General features: G+C 38.5%; 1 protein-coding gene across 1 annotated transcript in view; it reads right to left on the reverse strand.

Annotated features, from left to right (window-relative positions):
- Window positions 1–5,049: 5,049 nt before the first annotated feature.
- The window catches only part of trim71 (tripartite motif containing 71, E3 ubiquitin protein ligase), a 28,555-nt gene continuing 10,368 nt past the window's right edge, over window positions 5,050–23,236 (reverse strand). The window contains exons 2-4 of the mRNA XM_081389095.1: window positions 16,406–16,573; window positions 9,332–9,466; window positions 5,050–9,209 (exon numbers count right to left, since the gene is read on the reverse strand). Coding sequence (XP_081245221.1) covers window positions 7,758–9,209; window positions 9,332–9,466; window positions 16,406–16,573 — 1,755 coding nt within the window. The 3' untranslated portion in view covers window positions 5,050–7,757. The remainder of the gene's footprint in view (window positions 9,210–9,331; window positions 9,467–16,405; window positions 16,574–23,236) is intronic.

Below are 23,236 nucleotides of genomic sequence, written 5' to 3' on the forward strand. Positions count from 1 at the left end.
GATGGATTTTTGGGCTTCAAAATCTAAAGTACTGTTCACTCCCATTTTAAAACTAGGAAGAGCCAAGATATTTTCTTAAATGACTCTGACTGTGTTTGGCTGAAATAAAGTCATATACACTTAGGATGGCTTGAGGGCGAGTAAATTATGGGATAATTTACATTGTTTGGTGAACTATCCCTTTAAGTGCACATCCAAAGGGCACTTTACTATCCCATAAGGTCTCAGGAGAGTATTTGTAAATGGCGGAGATACATCGCAACTGACACATGCTTTTCCCCAGTGCTGACTGCCTACACAAAACACTGAAATAAATACTAAATCCTAACCTTAACTATAGTAAACCATTGGTAGAACATCCAGACAGATGCATTTCTCTTTGTCGTGATCAGATCCATTCATAATTGAGTCCATGAAATCTGACCTTTTATTGACAGGAAGCTGCTTAATGAAGTTGACCAATGAAAGCAGTTGTAGGGCAGGGTTTGTGCTAAAATCTCACTCAATATGTCACATGACAATGCCAACCTGTGGATGTATTGGGCCTGTCCAAACACCCACTTTTATGTTTGTTTTTGCACTTGTCTAATCGTATTTCTGGAGTTTTTCCAAAGTGTTTAGGTGGGTGTGAAGACGATTTTTGTTTACTTCAATGCCTCTCACCACTGCACATTTTGTATGCCTCCATCTAACACACAACTCAGCTCATTAACACAGAACGCAAGACTTTAATTGTGTGTGTCTGATAAGGGAGACTTCAAAAATGTGTAATGGTGGGGGTTCCCCAGGACAGGTTTGAGAAGCACTGCTTTACTCAATGGGACACACTTCATCACTGCGTGATTGTGGTGCTTCATTTTCAAACGTAGTTTTACACTACATATAATCTCTCAGTTTCAAGGCACAATATGTAACTTTTTTGCTTTAAAAATAGCAAAAATCACTATATCTATGTTATATATTTTTTTTTTAGTTGTGTACTTACATTATCCCGACTGTTTCCAACAACTTTCAAACCAGGAGAAATTTGTAATTTAATTCGAAGACACGTCCCGTTTCTTTATTTCCGTTTTGTTGCCGTCAATGGCATCATATCCGCGTTGTCCCTGGTTTCCGCTCGTACTGCCATAGCAACCAGAGCTATGAACCAGAGCCCTCTGATAGTAACCAAAGCGACAGACGTGGACCACTGTGTAGTTCGTAATGTCTATCTGCACGCCGTTGTTTTTTCGTTCAAACGTTATGGACCATGGCAAGCAGACTTTGGATAAAAAAGGGGAACTAAAACGAGAATCAATATCAGCGCGGTGTTTTCGAGATGCCGAGAGCTCCCATAGACAGTATATAAACGAGAGCTCCACGTCCGAGACTTCGACTGCTCCTACATGTACTTTATTAAACAGGTGAGCACATTTACATAAAACTAATCAATGTTATATAGTTCAACAATGATAAAATGTCAGAATATGATCTGTATGTTATTCTAATGTTGATCTAGCTGCTAGTCTTATACAGACAAACTAACATACATTTCACATTCAAATGCAGTTTAGTGTGATAGTGTAATGTTGGACCAAGTGAAACAGCGCTGCGTTACCTCACAAGTTTAATTTGTCTAATAAACTGACCTGTCAGAAGTAATTCTGCATGTAGATCGGTAGAATGAAATGTCCATATTCCTTTTATATCCGCGGGACTCGCGTCGCGTGTGGAGCTGATAGCTGTCTCTTAGCAATCCCGAACTGCTTCATATCACAGTCATGATAAAAGCATCGATGTATTCAGTCATCCATAAACATTATTAGATCGGTCGGCTTGACGTTGACGACAAGATCCATAATTCTTAGCAAATGTTGCATCATCAAACTACGCCTTTGTTATTGTTAATAGGTTAGAGACCCCTAGTGGCGAAAAATTCCATACTGTACGTTTAAGCCTAGTAGTCCCTGAACAAAATACACGTTTGAGCTGTTTTAACTGAAAACAACTCGCACTGACGCATCTTAAAATATGTCAGTGCCATGGTTTTGTCGCAAGATGCACACCAGTAAATTAATGTTTTGTTTTTTCAAAGACATGTTTATGAAAGCTATTTAATAAAACGTTTATAAAGCTACTTTAGGCTGGTGTTATTGTACGATCCTCCACTCCAGTAAGGGTGGAAAGACAGTGGGTTGACTGTGCAAGTGTAAATCACAAACCAAGGCTCTCTGACTCTTTCATTCAGATAGGGGTACCCCGAACTTAGTCATTTTTTCTCTGTGTATTTCTCTTCTGTAAAACACTGTTTTAAAAGGTGCTATATAAATAAAGATTTACTTACTTAAATGCCATAAGCCTGGCTTAATCTAAGCCCTGTCTGTGAAACTGGGCCTAAATGTAACATCTAATTAAACTTACAATGAAAAGTTTTCATAGACGTGATGCAAAATCAGGCCCTGTAAATGAATGTGGATCTTTGGGGTTAAGCTTATCCTGTCATTCATCAAAGTGGATTTAGTGTGTGTTAAGTGCACTGTACTGCGCTTTGGCATTTCTCAGACCTGGGACAGTTTTGCACACGCACTTCCTGTTGCATGCATGCATGCGCTCTCAAGTGGCAAAGACCGCAAGTATTTGGAAAGGCCCATTATGTCCGGATTGTATTCATACTACGCTTACAGAATGTAATTCATGAATGGTCACCAAGTAAGCACTTCATCAAATGTAGCACCTACAAACTCTGGAGTTGAATCAACTGTCTAAGGAGACATACAAAATATGCAGAGTTAAGGCCCTTATATTCTTAAAGTGAATTTGGAAAACGAACTGGTGTGATGTCATTTTTAACAAAATCTGGCCAAAACGAAGTTTATTTTGGTGGTTTGAAACCTCTCACCAATGTGAAAATGAAATTGTTTGCTAGTAACAAATCAACATGATCTTTATAACAGTATAACAGATACTTAATGCATATAAATATAATTGTCACTCTGTATCACCCAATAAAATGTCTTAGTAAGGTGACATTTAAATGCTTAGTTGTCTAATCAAAGCGTGGGCAATGAAATAAGATAGTGAATACGATGTAAAGATAATAACTTATCTAAATTAGCATGGTTTTCATAAAGTAGGGTTTATGGGATTTAAAAAGCAGAGTTTAATGTTCATTAGCTTTGTTGTTCTTCCACTTTAATAAAAAAGTAAAAACACTCACCACAAATACAGGATCCAAAGTAGTACAACTTTATTCGTAAACAACCAAACATTTATAATAATAATAATAAAAAGGAAAGAAAAAAAACTGCATAGGAAATGTTTAAAGTCCACAAAGACAAAAGATCAAGACCGCAGACCACTAAATATTTCATATAGTCTCATCAGCCTTATTCAGAGTAATAAATGAATGTTCTGTTGCTTTGGTTGAGAGGGTGACCGATGGTGGGATGGCGAGTTATGAAACAGAAAGAGAAAGAGATGGAGAGAGTGGTGGGCCTCTTAGAGGGCTCCTAAGCCAATATCATCCAGGACAACTGACCTGGAATCAGCATTTGCTACTTTGATTCTACCCTAATCGTTGTATTTTAAAAGGCAAAACTGATTCCAGTTGAGAGCTTTGGGGCAGAATCTCCCTACACCTCTTTGCTTAGCCTGTCTCACAGCCAAGCCTCTTAAAAGCACTGTGACTTAAGGGAGTTTAGAAGGTCTTGATGTACATATCAAATTTCAGTGCCGGGAACACAGGGTCTAAATGTCTCCAGAGACAGACTGTTGCCCTCAAAGTTCTTGAAAACGAAATTTTCCAAGCCTTAAGGCATTTCTGATCATCTCAAGGCAATGAATTTTGTAGCAGCCTTTGAATGCAAACACATTTAATCATAGTATATCCATCCATCGTGGGGTTATATAGTTATAAAATCAAGATAGGACTGTGTAAAGAACACAAAATCAAGACATGCTAGTATTAAGGTTATGAATTGTTCACCCCCTCATTGACTTAACTGTGACATGGTTGAAAAGGATCCCATGGAATTCAATAACAGCATTTTTACCATCAAAACAACATACAAAAAGCTCATGAGGTACTAACAAAGGATTCACTATCAAACTGTAAGAAACAAATATTGAATTTTTAATCAAATCTCAAATCTCTACAAAGCTACCTGAGTTGTTTTAATGTGTATACACATCTCTCTTTTTTCCATAAGATAATACAATCATAAAAGGGTCTATGACCACACAATTCTGAACTTACATTTTCTGTTTTTCCCCAGTAAGGAAGAAGTCATAAGCTGGAATACACCAGAAATGGTGACAAAACCCGTACAATTAGAGACCAGAGGTCCAAAGAAAAAAAAAAAAAAAACCTGCAATGATCTGAAATTCAAAGACACCGACTGAGTTTGATAACAGCGACTCCTGTCCATTGAGGCAGAAAGTAGATGACAAACAGTATCAGTCATACAAAAGTGAATTGTATCTCCAAGTAGAACTTACACTTTCAATAGTATCCTAATCACTGCTAAAGGGGTTTTAAATAGTGGCTTACTGATCTCGCTTCCATCATGACAACCCACAAAATGGCTGCCTGATTCCTTCGCCAAATATAACGCTACCACCACACAGATGGAGATCAGTTTATCGGGAACTGTGGGAGATGGATTCAAACATTTTCCCATCTTTGGTCCTGTAGGGCACCTGCTCAAAAACTCGTGTTACACACAAAAGCCAACATCCAGGGACGTGTTCTGCGAGCGGTTCGCCTCCATGTTAAGATATTGACAGCGTGTTGAAATACAAGATTGATCGATGCCAAACATATTAATCTTTGGGCAAACGTGAAAAATCGATTTATAAATACATCCACACACTGAGGTTTCATTTGAACGAGGTCTTTGGCAGTTTTCCAGTTCTGATGCTAAAGCTAAGAAGCTGTGGTAAGGCATCTGAATGGAGCTCAATGAGGTACCTTACTCTGTAAAGCTATCTAGAAATAGTACAATCATATAGTCAACCATTCACCACGACCAAACAAATGATATTCACGTAATTTTTTTTTCTTTTCTTTTTCGGTACATTATAAAAGTGGCCATGTTTTCTTCCTCCCTCCCCTTGTTTTCCAACATCCACCTGTCTTCAAGGACCTTTACAGCATGCAAAAAAAAAGTTCCCTCTTAAAGAGAGAAGGGATTCAGGGAGAAAACTTTGCAGCTAAATACTAATCAGATCAAATGTGATAATACTGTAAGACAGGGAAGATCTGTGTTGGTGGAAGCAGCAAATCTTTCATTATTGCATAAGCTTCTTACATCCATCAAATGGGTTTCCGTTACCCACGCTGGTCCTTTTATTCCTTTATTATGGTCTAATGTGCAGATGTCCATCAATTTTCATAAATCGAACTGACTGCTTTCCACTCTTACCATGTGTAAAAAGCAACATCACCATAAAATTCACATCTCTCGTTTAAGCTGCAACAAATATGCCTGATGATTCACAATTTGAAGGTAATATTAAGTTCATAATGAGGTAAAATACATAAAGAAAAGACCAGTAAAGAAAGATCCACTTTATAAATGAAAAGCAAACGCTTAATGCTATCGTGACTTTCAGAATCATTTTTGGCACTTGCCTATTTCCTATAGTCACCCTTTGGCAAAGACATTCGATTTCGAATTATCTAGCATCACGAAAGGCACGGGCAACTACATGCAAGCACGTTAATACTTATGACAGGACACAAGATAACTGCAACCTACAGGAAAACACTGGGGCAAAACATCACGACCACTTTCCAATAGGTCATCCAGCTCTCCCACAATTTCTGATTTTAAATGTTACCTCAAGTGTAAAACAAAGCATCATGCAAATTAACCCCAAAGGTTCAAAAGGGTTGGTTCTGTAAGTGGACCTGCCATGCACGTACAGTCCAGACAACAAGTTGGTACCACACACACTCTTACAGTTCACTCACTTTCAAAATATCCAACACGCGCACATGATGCCCACGAGAACAGAAACATACAAATTACCAAGGAAACACTCTGAATTTAGTGGTTAATGATTCTCATTGCCTCTTTGCATAACTTCATATAACTTGCAATAACTGAGGTATGACAACATTGGTGAGAGATACTTTCCTGTCGTCATAAACTTTGATAAGTTCGGGCAGACTATAATGGGAGAGCCATGTGCTTTTGTTCCGCTGTATACCAGTGCTAAATATTTATATATTATTTTTCTTTCCTCCTAATGCTTTGCTTCCTCTTTTTTTCCTTTTAATCAATTGAACACAGAAGCAAACAACACTTTAAAGTGGTTACCCACAAGTCCTACTATCCGATTTCAAACTGGGTTCAATTGATTCTAAGTGTTTTCAAATGATGTTACACTGACAAAGTGAATGGTCTCCTTGGAGATCTTTCTCTAAACTGGCACAGGAAGCACTGTAGGCCATGTTGTAATCAATAGAACAACAAAAACCAACTTGTGATCTAATGCAGCTGTTTGTAATGAGACTTACGAACTCGGCCTCCAACATTGAAAAAACACAAAAAAGTTTCCCCAAGTATGAGAGGAACTGGATTATATCCTTGTTAGCCAGTTATGTCAATCATGTGCCTCTATTTGAACAAATTTTACCTTGCCTAAATTGTTCATATGAAGAGACAAAAATATATATATTAATAATAGAAACACAAAGATAAGGGCTAGGCCATTTTTACACTTAGATATTCCACTTAGTGTCTACATTCTTTCAATTTGTCCCACCCCCAAAATAAAATAGATCTGAAAATATTCTTTAAAGAACATCCTCCATTTCATTCTTTTTTTTTTTTTAATCATAACACATTTAAAATAATCATGGGTATCTGTTCTTCTGCAGTTGCATTTCTCTTGTTGCAAACTCTTGATTACATCATGAGGGTCCTATTAAATTACTAAATTCAGATAATTTGCCTAGTTTAGCAGTCTCTTTCATTAGTTATACAAAATACATTTTTGGTAACTGCTTGCATAATTTTCAAATGGAAAAGACCGTAAAGTGAGGTAAATGTGTAATGAGGCTCATGGACCCAGAGGTATAATACAGTAAATGAGGTAAGAGGTTTAGATGAGGTACAAGATAAAGAAGTCTGATTTAAAATGTACACGAAAATTCAAAAAAAGAAAACATAGCAGTAGATATATCAAAGTTATCCTTATGTTTCTGCCAAAACATGCAGCTCTGTTTTTGTCCATCGCTATGAGAAACATTCAGGGATATAACTTGCGTTCTTTGCACAGTAACAATCAGCAAAAAAATTGTGCGAACTGTGCAAATATCCAAACATTGCTTCATTTTTGTTTTTTTTGTTGTTTTTTTCCTCACATTTTACAAACAAAAAAAAACAAAACACTGAGGTAGACGTTTCTTTATAAAACTTCACGGACTAGGTCTCTGCACAAACGTGAGTACATTCATACATAAGCTAGATGAGGTAGGTGGGATGCAGAGAGAAAATATTTCAAGAATGCAAGAAATTCCCTGAGAAAAAAAAAAAGAAACAGGATTTGAAGACACATACCAAGAGCAAAACACTCTCAGCTTGCAGCAGTCAAACTGTGCTGTAACGGCAAGCATTTGGTGTTAAACAATCACTGAGAATCGTACAAAACTATCCACAACTGTTGTCACCTTGCAAAGACTCTCCAACTGCATTTGCTCATGATAGATGTGCAAAATCTCCTTTTCCATTTGTCCAAAACTACAGTTTCATATTTCAAACAATAAAAGGTCAGAACACGAGGATTCGGTTGTTTCCAAAGTCCACAGCCACAATCATTCCATCAGGGGTAACCGCTATACCAGAGGGGCGATCCATTTGGCCGAAGCCGCTCCCTTGTGTCCCAAACTTGCATAAAAAGTTGCCATTGGGTTCGAACACCTGAATGCGATGGTTGCGGGAGTCAGCAACGATAATACGATCCTCCTGGTCCACGGCTACGCCTTGTGGGCGCAAGAACTGGCCATTTCCGGTTCCCTCGGACCCAAGGAAGCGTGCTGACTGGCAATCGGGCCTGATGACAAGCAGCCGATGATTGTTGAAGTCGGTCACGACGAGGTGGCCTTCCTGATTAAAAGCTACACCGCGAGGTGAGTCAAAATGTTTCCAGAGGGCACCTTCGAATCCGTATTTGTTAAGGAAAGTCCCGTCAGGCCCGAAAAGTTGCACGCGGTGGTTGCGTGTATCCGAAACCAGGATCTTCCCCTCAGAGTTGACGGCAACATCCCATGGGTAGTTGAATTGCCCATTTTTGGTTCCCTTCTCGCCAAATTTGACAAGAAAATGGCCATCGAATGTGAAAATCTGGATGCGGTGATTGTCCTTATCTGCTACAATGATTCTCCTATGGCTGTCGCAGGCGACCCCAGCCGGGCGGTCAAACTGGCCTGGTCGTGAGCCCAAAGTGCCAAACCTGTGGTGGAACGTGCCACAAGGCTTGAAGATCTGCACACGGTTGTTGCTTCGGTCAGCGACCACCACGTAGCCCTCCTTATCTACGCAGATGCCCCAAGGCCGACACAGTTGCCCATCCCCATCGCCCTCTCCTCCGAAGGTTGCAATGGGCAAGCCAACACCGCCGTAACTGCGACCGGACTTGACCATCACTTTGAATGGACTTCCCTCAATGTGCTGATTGCATACAAGCACCGAGAGCAAATGCTCACCCTCGCTCTTGGGCAGATAGCTGACTGTGTACGTTCCATCTTGGTGATCAGAAACATCTGCGCTGGACAAATTACCATCCGGACTCATAAGCACAACTGAGACGCTGTCACCACCGGACAACCGAGGTTCACCATCATGATCATACCCTACAACAGTAAAGGAAGCTAGCTTTCCTTGCAGTGCTCTCTTGAGGCCTTCACCATGAGCTTTGGAAGCTGTGGCAAAGGCTCCACTGCTGATGAGGCCCATGGACTTGATGGCAATGAGAAGAGCCTGGTCTGGAGGGGTGAACATGATGCGATCGTCTTCTTGGGGCTGTAGGAAGCAGCGGAGGGATTTAAGCTCCTGTAGCTGATTTAACATGTGCTCGCGTACCAGCAGGACATCTATGCTACGGCCTTCTTCTAAAACCTGCGTCACTGTGGCTATAGTGCTGTCCAGCTTGGTGAGATTCTGGTGTAGTTTCTCAACCTGCAGGTAAAGGGATTTTGCCTTCACCTGGCGGATCTTCTCCACCTGTGCAGGAAACAAATTTGGTTGCTGATGCTTCAAAAAGTATTTCAAAGCAGAGTCAGGACTATATTTTATACTTAAATATGAAGACAGACTTTCAAAAGGTAGTTATTATACTCATTCACCTTCCAGAGCAGCTCACACTCGCGTTCCTCCAGAGCTTTCTTATGACGTAGAGTGATCGTTTTCACTTCTGACTGCACAACCTTAGCCTTCAGCTCCACCTGTTCAGCAATGGCTTGGGCTTTCTCGATGCTCAGCTGAAAGAATTGAAAAGAAAGGGATTAGATGCATGCACCCTTGTGGGGACATTACAATTCACTGAAAAACAGGAGTTATTCCATTCATGAGAAAAATATTAAGTACTAATATATTATATATAATAATATAATTATATATGATACTAATATATAAAATGTATTAAGTTTATGTAAAATTATTGTACTGATTGTACAATATCACTGCTTCTATAAATAGCTCGAGGACCACAGACTGTAACTAACTTTTCGGGAAGGGCAAAGTTACAAATTTGCAATAATTTAACAGTAAGAAGTGAACCCAAAAACTTGATGATTCATGGATTCATTAAATTTCTTCAGGTAATTAGCTGTTAGTTGATTACATCTTTAGAATGTCGATCTTCAACAGTCTTCGACAAAAAGCACACAGAGACAAAGGAACTATGAAGAAAGACCTATGCTGGACGATGGTGAACCTTAATGTCTAAATCAGGTGTTCTCAACTCTGACCCCCTTTCCTGCAGAGTTTAGCTCCAACCTGGATTAAACTCACCTGCCTGTACCTTTCTAGTAAGACCTTGATTAGCTTGTTCATGTGTGTTTCATTAGGGTTGGAGCAAAACTCCGCAGGAAAGTAGATATTGATGGCCTGGTCTAAATCAATGAATGAATTAATCCATCAACGTATTTGAACGGCATTTCAGAAGTTTGGGTTCTTTAGGTTGTCATGGTTTACAAACTGCAACATTTGAATTTGGATCTTGACAACTGAAGTCATTTCACTTCTAGAGCATAGTTTTAGGAGCCAATAGCTCCCAAGTAATTTCTTTTTTCTGCAATTTAATTTACCACCTAAAAGAACAACATGAAAATAGATATAAAATGACTGCAAAAAGGAATCAAAATTACAAACTCTCCTCCACCAAACAAAACAGCTAAAATGTCTTCATTTGAAAGGCTCCAAGAAAGAATAAAGGTGTCCTTTGTGATAAACACAAAATTGGATAAAAACTCTATCCCGCAGTGTTGGTCTCTTTTCACACTCACTTGATTCCATCGAACCCTGGCACGTGTTCAATCTTACGTAATCACAAACGTGCATGGCGGATGATTGAAAACAGAACGCAGGTGAATGTACTGAGTTGTTTTTGTTTATTAATTTGTGAACGACAGCGTTCACTGTATGTGCATCACATGAAGGCTTGCAAACGGTCTCTTTTGAGGAGAAAGCTGGTTCCGAGCCATTCATTTGATTGCACTCTCTACACTCACTCGCTGGCATCTGAGGCAAATCATCGCCACTGTCATGCCCTACATGATTTTTGAGTGCCTTACATGCTCTAAAACATCCCCTAAAACAACTGCGCACCCAAGTCCAAGTTGCTTTCACATTCATGCAAATAGAGCTACAGTTCCATTGCAGCCACATAACAGCTTTTACGTTACGTTTTCATGTAAACGTCGTCCTGTTTCAAACTAAACTGCCAGTGTGAAAGCACCACTTTATCTTTTTGGTCACTATCAACTCTCAAGCAGTGTCATTTCAAAGATTATGGATGACTGATCATACAAAATCCAATCTATAGCTGCGTTTCCACCGCATGAACTTTCCCCAGGAACTAGAAACTTTGGGGTGGTACTCGGTGTGTTTACACCGCAGGAACCAGGGTCTAAATGAAGTTCCGGGTAAATATGTCCCCGCTCTGTGAGTCCCTGCTCACGAGGTAGTACTTTTTCCAAGTTCAGGAACTTTCAGGGGTGGGACTTGGGCGCTTAACATGCTGATTGGTTGGGTTCATGCCGCATTTTGATTGGTTGACTCCAGTCCAAACAGCATTTTTTTTTTCAACCACCATCTGTTGCGGTGCGTGCAGTAACAGTCGTCTGCTATTCGAATCAACAATGGAGTTTAAAAAATACTACCGATGGACAGATGACGAGGTTCAGGCTTTATTAAGGTTAAATTCAGAGGATAAAATCCAGTGGGAACTGTAAAGTCGCACGCAGTCCTACGTCACCGGACTATTTGCCAAATCTTCACGGTACTTTAGACCGTAGTGGAAACGCGGCTAGCAACAGGTCTGTGAGAAAGATTTTAATTTACTGTGGAGCAGAAGACCAGATTACCTAATCTGAACCAAACCAAAAGGTTCAAAGAGGGTCCGGGGGATCTAATACATACCGCAAAACCATAACAGCTTTAAATTCAAATCAATTTCAGGCTTTCTGCACACAAATGTAACAATAATGCTGCTCCTTGCACTGAAATATTCGTCTGGCATTATACCTCTTTTGTGTTGCAAAAATATTCGGCAGCGTCAGAGAGAGAGAGATAGAGAGATAGATAGAGAGATAGATAGTTAGATAGATAGAGAATATATATTATATTATATTATATATAGAATATATATTATATATAGAATATATATTATATTATATATAGAATATATATATATATATATATATATATATATATATATATATATATATATATATATATATATATATATATATATCCCCCATTCCATATTTGCAATTGTCTTCCAAGATATCCCATTTTCTAAGATTGAGCTGTCAAATCGTAGAATGCAAACCAATCAAGGGTCAGATACGGAATGGGGGCAAAGGAATAAGCAGCTGCAAAATAACAGGCTAAAATCCAGTAAATGAGATTATACAGCGCTAAGGAAGACTAAGCTGTCAAGGGTCGGTTATGGAGCGGGCCCTTCATGGGCAGCGTGCTCCCAGAATAGAGATTACGACCCTCGGGCCGAAGCCATTGTTAAACTCTGCATGCGCTTTCAAACCTATAAACGTTTAGAGGCTTCCTATTTAACACCATCCAGTAACAGGATTAGAGGCACACTAGAACAAGCAGCCAATCAAGTGCATGAACACACAGGTCAGGCTCTTTCAGCTGATGCTATAAGGCTGAGCCTGATAAAGCTTTAGGAGAGGTTTAGGTAATTGTAAAAGCATGGGCTATCTTCAGAATGGAATACTAGCTTACTACTTTCCAAATATACTACTAGGGATGGACAATATGACAATACAATCCTTGATCTTATCACGATTCTTTTTCACGTTGGTTTTGAAGACTATTTTGCAACTCACTGAGCAGTTAAACTAATTTCCCCATTTTAAAAATTTTGCCTTACAATGTAACAAAAGAAAAAAAGAGCGACAGACCATTTAGTTCAAAGAAGGGGTGGGCGATACAACCAAAATTGTATTATTTTAACTTACGAAATAAGACAAATGAAATAGTGCATTAATATTTGCATCTACAGTTGGTGTATTTACTGTAAATAACATTCAAGTAAGACATTTTAAAACGTAAAAATAAAACACTACATCGACGTCACTGTACGAATTAAATATACACTGATTCTTATTAAAGCTTAAGTTAAGTCATGAGCAGTGAGTGATTTTCTCGTTTGAGTTGTTTGAATAACATTATGACACGGACAGCAGCAGGTTTATTAGGCTGCTTTCCCTTTAAGACCAAATACATGGATTCAATATACTGACACACATCCGAATGGTTTACATTCACTGAAGATATGACCGTGTTGATGTAAACCTTGTGTGTATCTAAGTTTAAGTGCAATAAAATGTGAAAAGAAATTAATTTCAGTACTCACTTGGTGTGACAGGCTTTTATTGCGCTTCAGGTGTACTCACTGAGAAAGCTTATGTCAGAACAGCGTGCGAATAAAAAGTTGAACAGGCAAGGCTTTATAACTCAAAGTTATAAAAATAAATATAGAAGTATTATTCGAGATGGCGAAGAACTGCAAGCGTGACCCTACCGCTTGATGTGAATATCCGTGATGTGAATATCCGTCATGTGAATATCCATCATAGTATGTTGGGATGTAAGCACCAGAACTGCAAATGATAGGTCGTAGTGTCTTGCTACAGAGCACATCCTCTCTTAAAAGGCAGATCATGGAAACATTTTATTCACTCACGATTCTGAAATCATAACACACCCTATACTACTTGCACTACGCACTAATTCAAAAACAAAATGGTAATACAACCGAATACAATATCCCGCGATAAACGCTTAGACCTTTACTATGCTACATTGTCACAGTCCATATTAAAGCGATCATTCCCCCAAAAATGTAATTTCTTTAATAATTGATTCAATCTCATGTCATTTAACCCTTAAAGACTGAGACATCTGTCTGCGGCTAAAAATAACTATTGTTTTTAAATGTTTAATAACTTTTGAACCACAAATCCAATTTGTATGCCTTGAAAATGATTTTTCTGGCTTTTCAGTTGTATCACATTTGTCTCGGTTGGATCGAATCAGAGGCTCCGTAGTGAACGTGATTATGTCATCAAATTTTGATCAGCATTGATACGTCAAAGAAACCCATGCAGTTTTTTTTTTCTCTCTTGACCAAACAGGAACGATTATTGATGCTTAGTCCCACCCCTGGGCCCAATTGGTTGAACAGTCATCTACTCAACCAATAAACATAGGTTTTGGTCTTTTGAACCACCAATTAGCATGTTTCTTTGGAAATTGGAACTAACGCAAAGTGAAAGTATTTGCGTGCGTGCGTATTTGCATGCATGCATAAAAAAAAAAAAAAAAAAAATTTGCATGAGAGCACTCTCTGACATAGCATAACTTTGGCAAAACACAAACCAAAAACAACCAGCGGTAAACATCGGATAAGGCATTGAAATTTATGTTTTCAAATGAGTCGCTACACAATTTCCACATGGAATCGATTTCAACAGAGATAACTGCCACAGCCAAGAGATCAGTTGTGTTTTTGTAATTACTTGTAAAGCTTGTGAAAATCATTTGCACTATTTGTATTTGTTGCACAATTTTCACAATTGTTTTTACTACCTGCTGCACTATGTGTTTGTTGTTTGTGTTCAGACTGAATGTATGTGTGTGTGTGTGTGTGTGTGTGTGTGTGTGTGTGCGTGTGCGTGTGCGTGTGCGTGTGCGTGTGTGTGTGTGTGTGTGTGTGTGTGTGTGTTTTTATGTTGCATGTGATTGGCAACCAGTTATCACTGAAATCAAGAAAATGTATTTTGCATTTTAAAATAACATTGTGTCAAAATGTACTGCATTAAATGATGTAATATCAGCTGGACACAGGACATGGGGAATATTTCCCAACTGCCCGTCCACAACTTAAAGGACCCAAAGTAAAGCTGTGGTCACACTAAGGCTTTAAACATTCTCTGCAGCGTATTTTTTATAAACATGAATTCAACATATGGTAATGCACTCAAAATGTAAAAAAAAAATAAAAATACAATCTATTCTTCTGCAAAAAAAAGATACGCCGTGACGTATCGATCTGCTACTGGTCACACGTGTTCACGTGATGTGAATTCGCAGCTCAAAATTCACCAAACTTGAAATTTGGAACGCAGCAAAATGCTAAACTTTTTGCATTAGCTTGCGTTTCCGATCTGACACATTCGCATTCGTTTGAATGGAAGTCAATGAAACGAAAAGTGTAGTGCGACCGCCCCTTTAGTGATATTTTGTATAAACTAGATAAAGGGGAAAAAGTCAAGTATAGGTAAACTGTCGGGGGAAGTATTCAAATGTAAATGGCACGTTTGAAAAGCAGAAACTGCCATTGGAATTCATTCTCTTTAGTGCCTTTAACTGAAACCCATCTCTTCTGCCTTTCACTTTCAAATTCACTTTAGGTTTCCTTGCCAACCGACTCCATGTCCCTGGAGAGGGATGGGTTTGAACAGTCCTAATGGGTGCCGTTCTCTCCCCCACCCGCAGCGCTACTTTTGAGAGAAATGGAAACATTTCCTCTGTGTGCGACTAATGATCCGCCCTGTAAGGGCCATCAGGGTGTGAATAGAGGCAGTGACCGAGCACTGGGCCAGTGTCCCTCCCTCGCGCTCTTCTATTCTCTTCATTCAGGCCGAGTGGGGGTGACGCGCACAGTGATGCTAATAGAAAGTCAGCTTGATTCTACAGCCTCTTTTTAAAAACAGGGAAGGACCCTCACTCACGGTCATGTAGATGCAAGTGTGTTTGTGTGTATCCAAAAACCACACAGTGACATGACCACTACCACTGAAAATAATTAACATCGAAAGGAAAATTAGAGACTAAATACCACTTTAATCAAATAAAAATGGACAATTTTACATTTACAATAGTACATTTACTGTTGACATCTATAGGGAAGTTACACAAGAAGCTTTTAAAGCAGAATTAATAACTTGCATTACTATTAAAGCACTTAAATGAAATCAATTTAAAAATAAAAAGTTTATTGGTCAGTAAATTTAACAAAATATTTTTAGGTATTGGTACAACTTTTCTAGATAGATGAATTATATGATTAAGCTATATTTTCAGCATCATAACTCCAGTCTTCAGTGTCACATGATCCTTCAGAATTTGGGGCTCAAGAAACATTTCTTATTCTTATCATCAATATCGAAAGCATTTGTGCTGCTTAATATTTTTGTGAGAACCATGATCAGGATTTATTTATTTATTTTTTAATGTCAAGTAAAAAATAAATGCGAAAGAAAATTTGTAACAATGCAAAATACGTTACTGACACTTTTAATCAATTTAATGATTGTGAATAAAAATGTTACCTTCTTACAAAAAAAAAATCTTACTGACCCCACATTAATGTAAATTGTACCAAAGACAACAGCTCAACATGACACTGAAGCAATCACAATGACAGCGAACTGTAAAGGCACCACACTAAACAACACTCAATGCATTCTATTTGTCAATCTATTTATTGCCCTTTTTTATTACTTTTGGTAATCAGAGTAAAGAAAGAAAAGCGAGTGGAAGTCTTGTTGCACCTGGTAAAAAGACACTGAGGTTCAAGTAAAACAGCAGGAATGATAAACAAAGGAAAAAAACACCCAGCAGGTTTGTGCTGATGTCCGTTTACTAGAGACTGTTGGTCCACTGACCTGTATGGCCTGTCTGCCCTGCTGTGCGTCTGCGAGCAGCTGGATTGTCAGTGCTCTGGAGTCCTGCAGTGCTTCCTGAAGGTAGGTGAAACTGTGACCTGCGTGTCTGCCCAAGCTGCACTCCCTACAGATCGGCACAGAGCAGCTGTCGCAGAAAAAACGCAGCACCTGTGAAAGGAAACAATACAAATGGTGTGAAATGAACGAATTTGCAGCACAATTTATTGAGTGTTCGACTGCAGGGAATGAATTTCTTTCGAAGACTCGAGCAATGATAATGACGACAATAATCCTTTAATGTGTTTTTTGGCAGGAGACTGACTGGATACAAACATCCTGACGTTTATGAATCTTGTTTTAAGATCACTTTTTAGAAAATCTTTCATTTCCATATTACATGTAAACTTTATAACCTGTATGTTGATGAAAACGTAACGCGATGCACTTACTGCCGTTCTAATGACAAAACACTTTTGTCCAAATATAACACACCAAGTGTCTCACATCAACTTTGATTATGCAGTGTTTAATAAAAAAAAAAAAACATTTCCTGAAAAATAACATTTTTAGAGATGCAAGGTTTCTGCCTAACAGCAACAACATTTAAATATGTTTCCATATTATAATACTACTTTTAAGGATGCTGGAATTTTTCTAATTACTAAAATGGGAATAAAAAATAAAAAAAAAATCGACTTGCTCGGAAGACTTTCATTTGAATCCAAAACGGTCAGCAATGTATTCCGCAGGCAAGACTGACATGCAGTGTGATCCAAATTGTATATGTGTTCCTCTAGGTTTTATAGTACAAATAAAAAAAGTAAAGGTTAATTCCACAAGTGTGAAAAGCAAGCAGGCAGATTGTGAGATGTCAGTGTATGTGAAAGCAAAGGCCATGCTTACACTAAAACCACTCTATAATATAGAGCTCATAAACAGTTACATTGGTCAACTGCCAAGACTATAAATGTTTACATGTAACAGGGAGATGTGTTTATCACATATATGGTTATAGAAGCACACTCAAACCAGCACATTTAACTCAAGAGCAAAAAAAAAATTTTTTTTTTTATAAACTTACGTTCATTACCATGCATTAAATGTATTTTATATCTACTAGGGATAAGTCACAATCGTCCAACAACCAACTAGTCAATTACTGGTAACTAGTTTACCTAGAGTTCTTTTTAGATAAAAAAAAAGGAGTGTATATATTTTAATCTAAAATTAGCCTGTTGACATGCTGTACTTTAGCTGTTGTGTTTTGTAAAGGTTTTGCCATCTAATCGTTCAGAGAGCTTGTCAATAAATAGGTTTCATATAAAATATGTTGAGAATCTCGCAAAATGCTACTTCCATTAATGCATAGTTACAATAACCAAGACTACTTTAATTCTGCCACAAACTTAACATTTTATTTAAACAGAAAGAATGCCATGACAAGCAACAAAGAATCTGAAGTCTCAAATAACTTGACAAAGTAAAAGATCTCCCCCAAAACAGGAACTCAGCCCTGCTTTGGGTTTCCTGTGTTCCGACAGCCTGCTGATGGATTGCTTGAAGTCTATTGTTCTGTCAATCCTCTTATCCATTTGGGAGTCACTTCATTGTTGTTTTAAGATATTTGACACATTAAATAAACAAGACTTTCAATCAAAAGACGAACCTTCTAATTACCTTTAGGAAAATAAATGAATAAAAATAATCTCAAATCCAAATTAAAAAAATAATCTAAAAAAATGTAATATAGTATGTTTAAGATAATGCATTGGATAATCAATTCAGGATAATTTTCCTGAGGTTAACAACTAAAAGCCAAAACCGTGTAATTGACCTGAACTCCATCTCACCCAAACAAATTCTTCACCTTCCTTAGGGTCAAGCTCGGTGTCAGGTACAGTATTCCTTTTCAAACCCCACTAGACCGCCTTCCTGCAACCCAATGACTTTACCAAAGACCAGATCAAACGCTAATTATATCTCACTTGGCTATACGGCTGCAGCAGCTGCATGTAAATCTAGAGTCGTGATTCCACTCGAGTTACCTGCCCGTAAAAAGCGGGTCCCCTCTCTGTGGACCAGATGCTACAACTGCACTAGTGCGCACAGAGGGCACATGGAAGCACTTTTTGGGAAGAGGCTTTTCAGAGTGACTGGAATTAGCAGGAAGCAACAGAGAGGTGGTGGGAGGAAACCTAGCACCCAGGATTCCCATGTTCCAATGTCTTTTCTCACAGGCACAATGTGTAGCATAACTATATTAGCAGCAGCTGATGGATCCAGCGACTTTGCATTAAGGCCCCAATATAGTCACAGGGAAGTTCTACTACTATTTCTACTATAAAGCAGCTCTCCAGTGTGTTCATATTTTACTTGCGTCTGACCTCGACGGACTGAATAAAAAAAAAAAATGAACCTGAGAAGATTTCCATGTCAAAGAATGTGGAGCCGCAGAGCACACCTACCTACTACACAATCGGCACGGACCAAATGGTAGTTTGAAAGTTTACTTTGGAAAGCAGTTTCGAACTCCAAAAATGACTCCACACAAACTCTGTTTTGGCCTGATTTTGTTCAAAATAACTTCACACCAACTGTTAAGTCCAAAGTATAAAATATAAACAGTTTTAATGGCGACCGTTTAGCGTGGCATGATACTTTTTTTGCCATATTAACTTATTTGCATCTTTAAAGGGAAATTGTTGTCCCCGGTGATGTGGAAAACAGCATGAGGGAATGGGATTTTCAATGGCTATGTGGCTGATGCATTTTTTCCTCTGGTGTTCAAAATCCACTGTAAAACACGGCTTCGAGGGGCTTATTGTTTTTTATAAAACGGTTACTCCACAAAAATACTAATTTTAATATTTATTTTATTCATAAAATACACCAGCAACAAAAAATATAATGTTGTAACACATTTATTCCTCCGCCAAGCAATGTAGTTCCAAAGAGGTTGCTAAGCAACATGCAGCAACAAAGAATCACAAACGGCAGTTGCGCAGTAATACTAATGTAATGCGGTCGGTCACGGTGTATGTTTGTTGAGTAATTTACAACAGCTTTGAACGCGGCTCAACCAATCAGAATCAAGGACCGCAACTATCTGTGTTATAAGTAAGGGATAATGTATAGCGAGGCGGTTGTTATAGTGAATAACAACCCCGACAGGCTGAACTGGACTGGTCTTGAATCAGCCTGAAGGGGTTGTAATAATAAAACAGTATAATAAAACTGTAAGGACTGGTGAATCTTTGACAAAGTACTCATGCTTCTTTTCCTGCCTATGCATTGACATCTATTATCTTCCATACTGGAACTCAACTTTTTATCTTCCCCACCCCCATTGACTCTCTCTCAGGATTGGGGCCTCTTGTTGTGCCTGTGGCAACCACCAGTTTTCCTTTAAAACAGGTGTGGAAAGATAGAGTTTCCCTTCTCTGAGGTAAAAAAAAAAGAGCAAGTTAATTCCTCAGAAACAGAGAAGTGTCCTGCTGAATGTAGGCTCTGATGAAGCTCCAATTTTGGTGAGCTTCATACATAAAACATACATAATACATGAATTGTCTTTTTTTCTCCCTCAATAACTACTGTTTTTGTTGAGGAACAAAGAATCAGGATCCCCTGACATCGTAAATAAATCAAATTTTGACAACAAGGTGGGGGGTAATCTCAACACAAAGATTATGTTGGATATTGGGTGGGCCTTCAGGTCAAAAAGGTTCACCACCAAATCTCCAGTTTTGACATTCTAGTCCTGTGATATGGCTTCGGTCCCTCTTTAAATGTAATTTGTCTCCATTTTATTGCACACGAAGACAAAATAAAAAAATAAAAATCACAAGTCAGAATCTCTTATGTAATACAACAGTCGCAATGCTGTAAGACAAAGTATCTGCTGAATAGTGACCTTTTTTTTTTCTATGACTAAGATCATAAGAGGAGAACGATGAGACTACACTAAAGTCACTAAATAATAACTGTGACTATCAATATGCAATATCGTTGACAAAAAAGACAAGCCTTAAAATGTAGTTAAAAAATAAAAACTTACTACCAAAAACTCTTAGTTTTGCTGTATGCTGTATATTTGCAACTACGAGCTTTCATTTATTCTTTTTCTGCCTGGTGTTTTACTTAATCTTTGCGATCTGGCAACCATGTGCTCGCGCTCTCTCTACAATGCGGAAGCGCCATTGATATTCTGAAAACAAAGACAAACAAGTGAGCTGGAGTTTAGCTTCATTTAAAGTGTCATTCAGTCAGTCTGCATGTTCGTGACTAAATCTGCAAACAAACCTTTAACCATTTTAAGGAAAAAAAAAACTGAAGGCGCATCTTTTGTAAAAATACATCTCAAAAAGAGTTGAAAATGACAGTTGTGATTATAATTTGAGCAAAATAATCTTGATTATCAATTTAACCATTATGCAACAATGTTTTAATTGACTAAAACTAGGCTAAAATACTCATTTAGGCCCGGTTTCACAGACAGGGTTTAGACTAAGCCAGGATTAGACCTTAGTTTAATTAGGACATTTAAGTAGATTTTATAAACGTGCCTTAGAAAAAAAAAACATTACTGGTCTACTGGTCAATTGTAATCATGATGCATGCATTAGAAACTACAAAAGTAAACAGTTGCAAAATGCATAAAGATCCCTATGAAGAAAATAAATGTATCTGACCAGATTCGCAATGCCTTGACCACATTGGAGCACACATGTGGGTTCACTTTAGCTTTATGGCATAACAGAGAACATGCCTGATCTGATTTTTTTTTAAGTGATGCCACGTTACTGCAGTATAATAAAAGACATTTATTGAGGTGTATCTTAATACTTTATGCATCACAAAATAAAAATACTATGTAGCAGATCATGGTCCAAGTATCATAATTTTGGATTGTGAATCTTAGTGATTTACACCCTCATCATGACCGAGCAACGTTCTTCGGTTGCAAAAAAGGTTTGCAAGAAACTAAATCCAATTTTCCTTTGTTCATCACCATGACAAAGTCCAGCTAAGGAAGAGGGATTACCCATGACGGACCTGTTTGACAGAACTACCATCATATCAAAAGCTAAAAACAAAGAAAAGCAGATGCATATGCTGTAAGAATGACAATATAACTTTCAAGATCAACAATTTCATAATAATGCATTTTCAAATTATAACCACAATGTTTCCCATCTAAATATTTTTAGTTAAATTATATACACCAGCATTAAATCTAGAATGACAGGCAATGGTAGGTTTAAAGTCAAGGCTAAAGGGCAAAACTTTTGTTTAAAGCCCACAGAGGACCACTCTAATTCAAGCACTATGAAGTAACCGTCAGGCAAACTTAAACTGCCCTCTGCTTTCCAATCTTTTTTTCTGGGAAGTCACACATCCCCTTTGAGGTTCTCTCTTTTCCCAAAACACACGGACAAAATTTTCTCTCTCTCTCTACACACACAGAACCACATGGCCCTCCACCCTTCCACCCGCTGTGGGAGGTGTCTGCCCATTTAAATGACCTTACTCGCTGCTCATGAGGGGCAAAAACAAAATCAGCTGGGCCTCTGGCACATTGGATTCCGGAGTACGCGTGTGAAGTGTTTTAGTGAAGCGTGAATGAGTTTGTACAGACATGCCGTGCAGGTGGCTGAGGCATGGTCTGGTTTTACTAAATGAAGAGTTGTATTTCCTTTGCACTTTTAGTTGCCCATAAGAGAGACTGGCACAACAATATATACCATTAGCATTGGCTGCGTCAACAGTTGAGCTTTGCTAACACGCAACCTCACATATAAACTAAATAATGAAAGCACTGTATCAGGAATAGTGGTCACGCTATAATGGCACTGGAATTGGATTACATCAATGAGATTATACTTTGAGTGACAAGCCTCAATCCTTTGTTGATGTTGGCCTTTCCACTTGTTTAGGTTTTAAGAGTGGAAGCATTAAACTGAAAATAACTTGCTAGCAGCTGATCTCCAAAACAAAACTGATTTGAACAGTGGGTCTCATGTAAAAAAAAAAAAACTGCATTCAAACATAGTCTGTATAAAAGGTGTATTGTGTTTGAACTGCTTTTGAGGATGGCTCAGGTACATGATGCTGTCTGTTCCTGTCACAATTGTCAGCTCAACGACAAAACTGTTAAGTCACACACATCCTGCTCCTCTCTAGCCGGTGCCGCTGCCAGATGGACCATGGCCATTTGACACTTCTACATCCACATGCAGGTTTGCTATAACCTGAACTATTACAGCAAATAGCCTGAGGTCTCCTTTACTCACTCTGCCACTACAGATTCTGTGGTTTAGTTTCGGTCATCAGTGTTCAGCTGCTATGGAAATCCTTTGAGTATTGTTACTGATAACGGTGTTAAGTTTACATCTGCTTTTCTGGAAGGAATATTTGTCACCTGTAAGGTTTCCATGGCTTGCATACCACAGGTTACTGAATTCTTCCAGGTGTACCGTGCATGCACTCCTTGTTTTCAGGAGGAGGATAAAGGTAAGGAACACCTTGAATGTTCCTAAGGGACACAGAATGTTTACTGATCCACTCAAGGTTGCCAAAAGACATACGTTCTAAGTGATGGAAAGACATGGCCTGCTTCTATCACACTGCATTTCCATGCACAACAACAACTCCGGCTGAGAACACTGCTCACTAACACATACACGCACTCATATCATAGACCTAAACGTGATGTCCGGAAGCTAGTTGGTTAAAATAACCCTGTAGTCAATAACTTATTCATGCCTTAGAATAGCTTGAATGTAACTCTTACTCTTGCTTCATTTCGTATATATGGGGATACATGAATATGCA

This window comes from Scardinius erythrophthalmus (assembly GCF_964197995.2).
Source record: "Scardinius erythrophthalmus genome assembly, chromosome: 16".
Lineage (NCBI taxonomy): Eukaryota > Metazoa > Chordata > Actinopteri > Cypriniformes > Leuciscidae > Scardinius > Scardinius erythrophthalmus.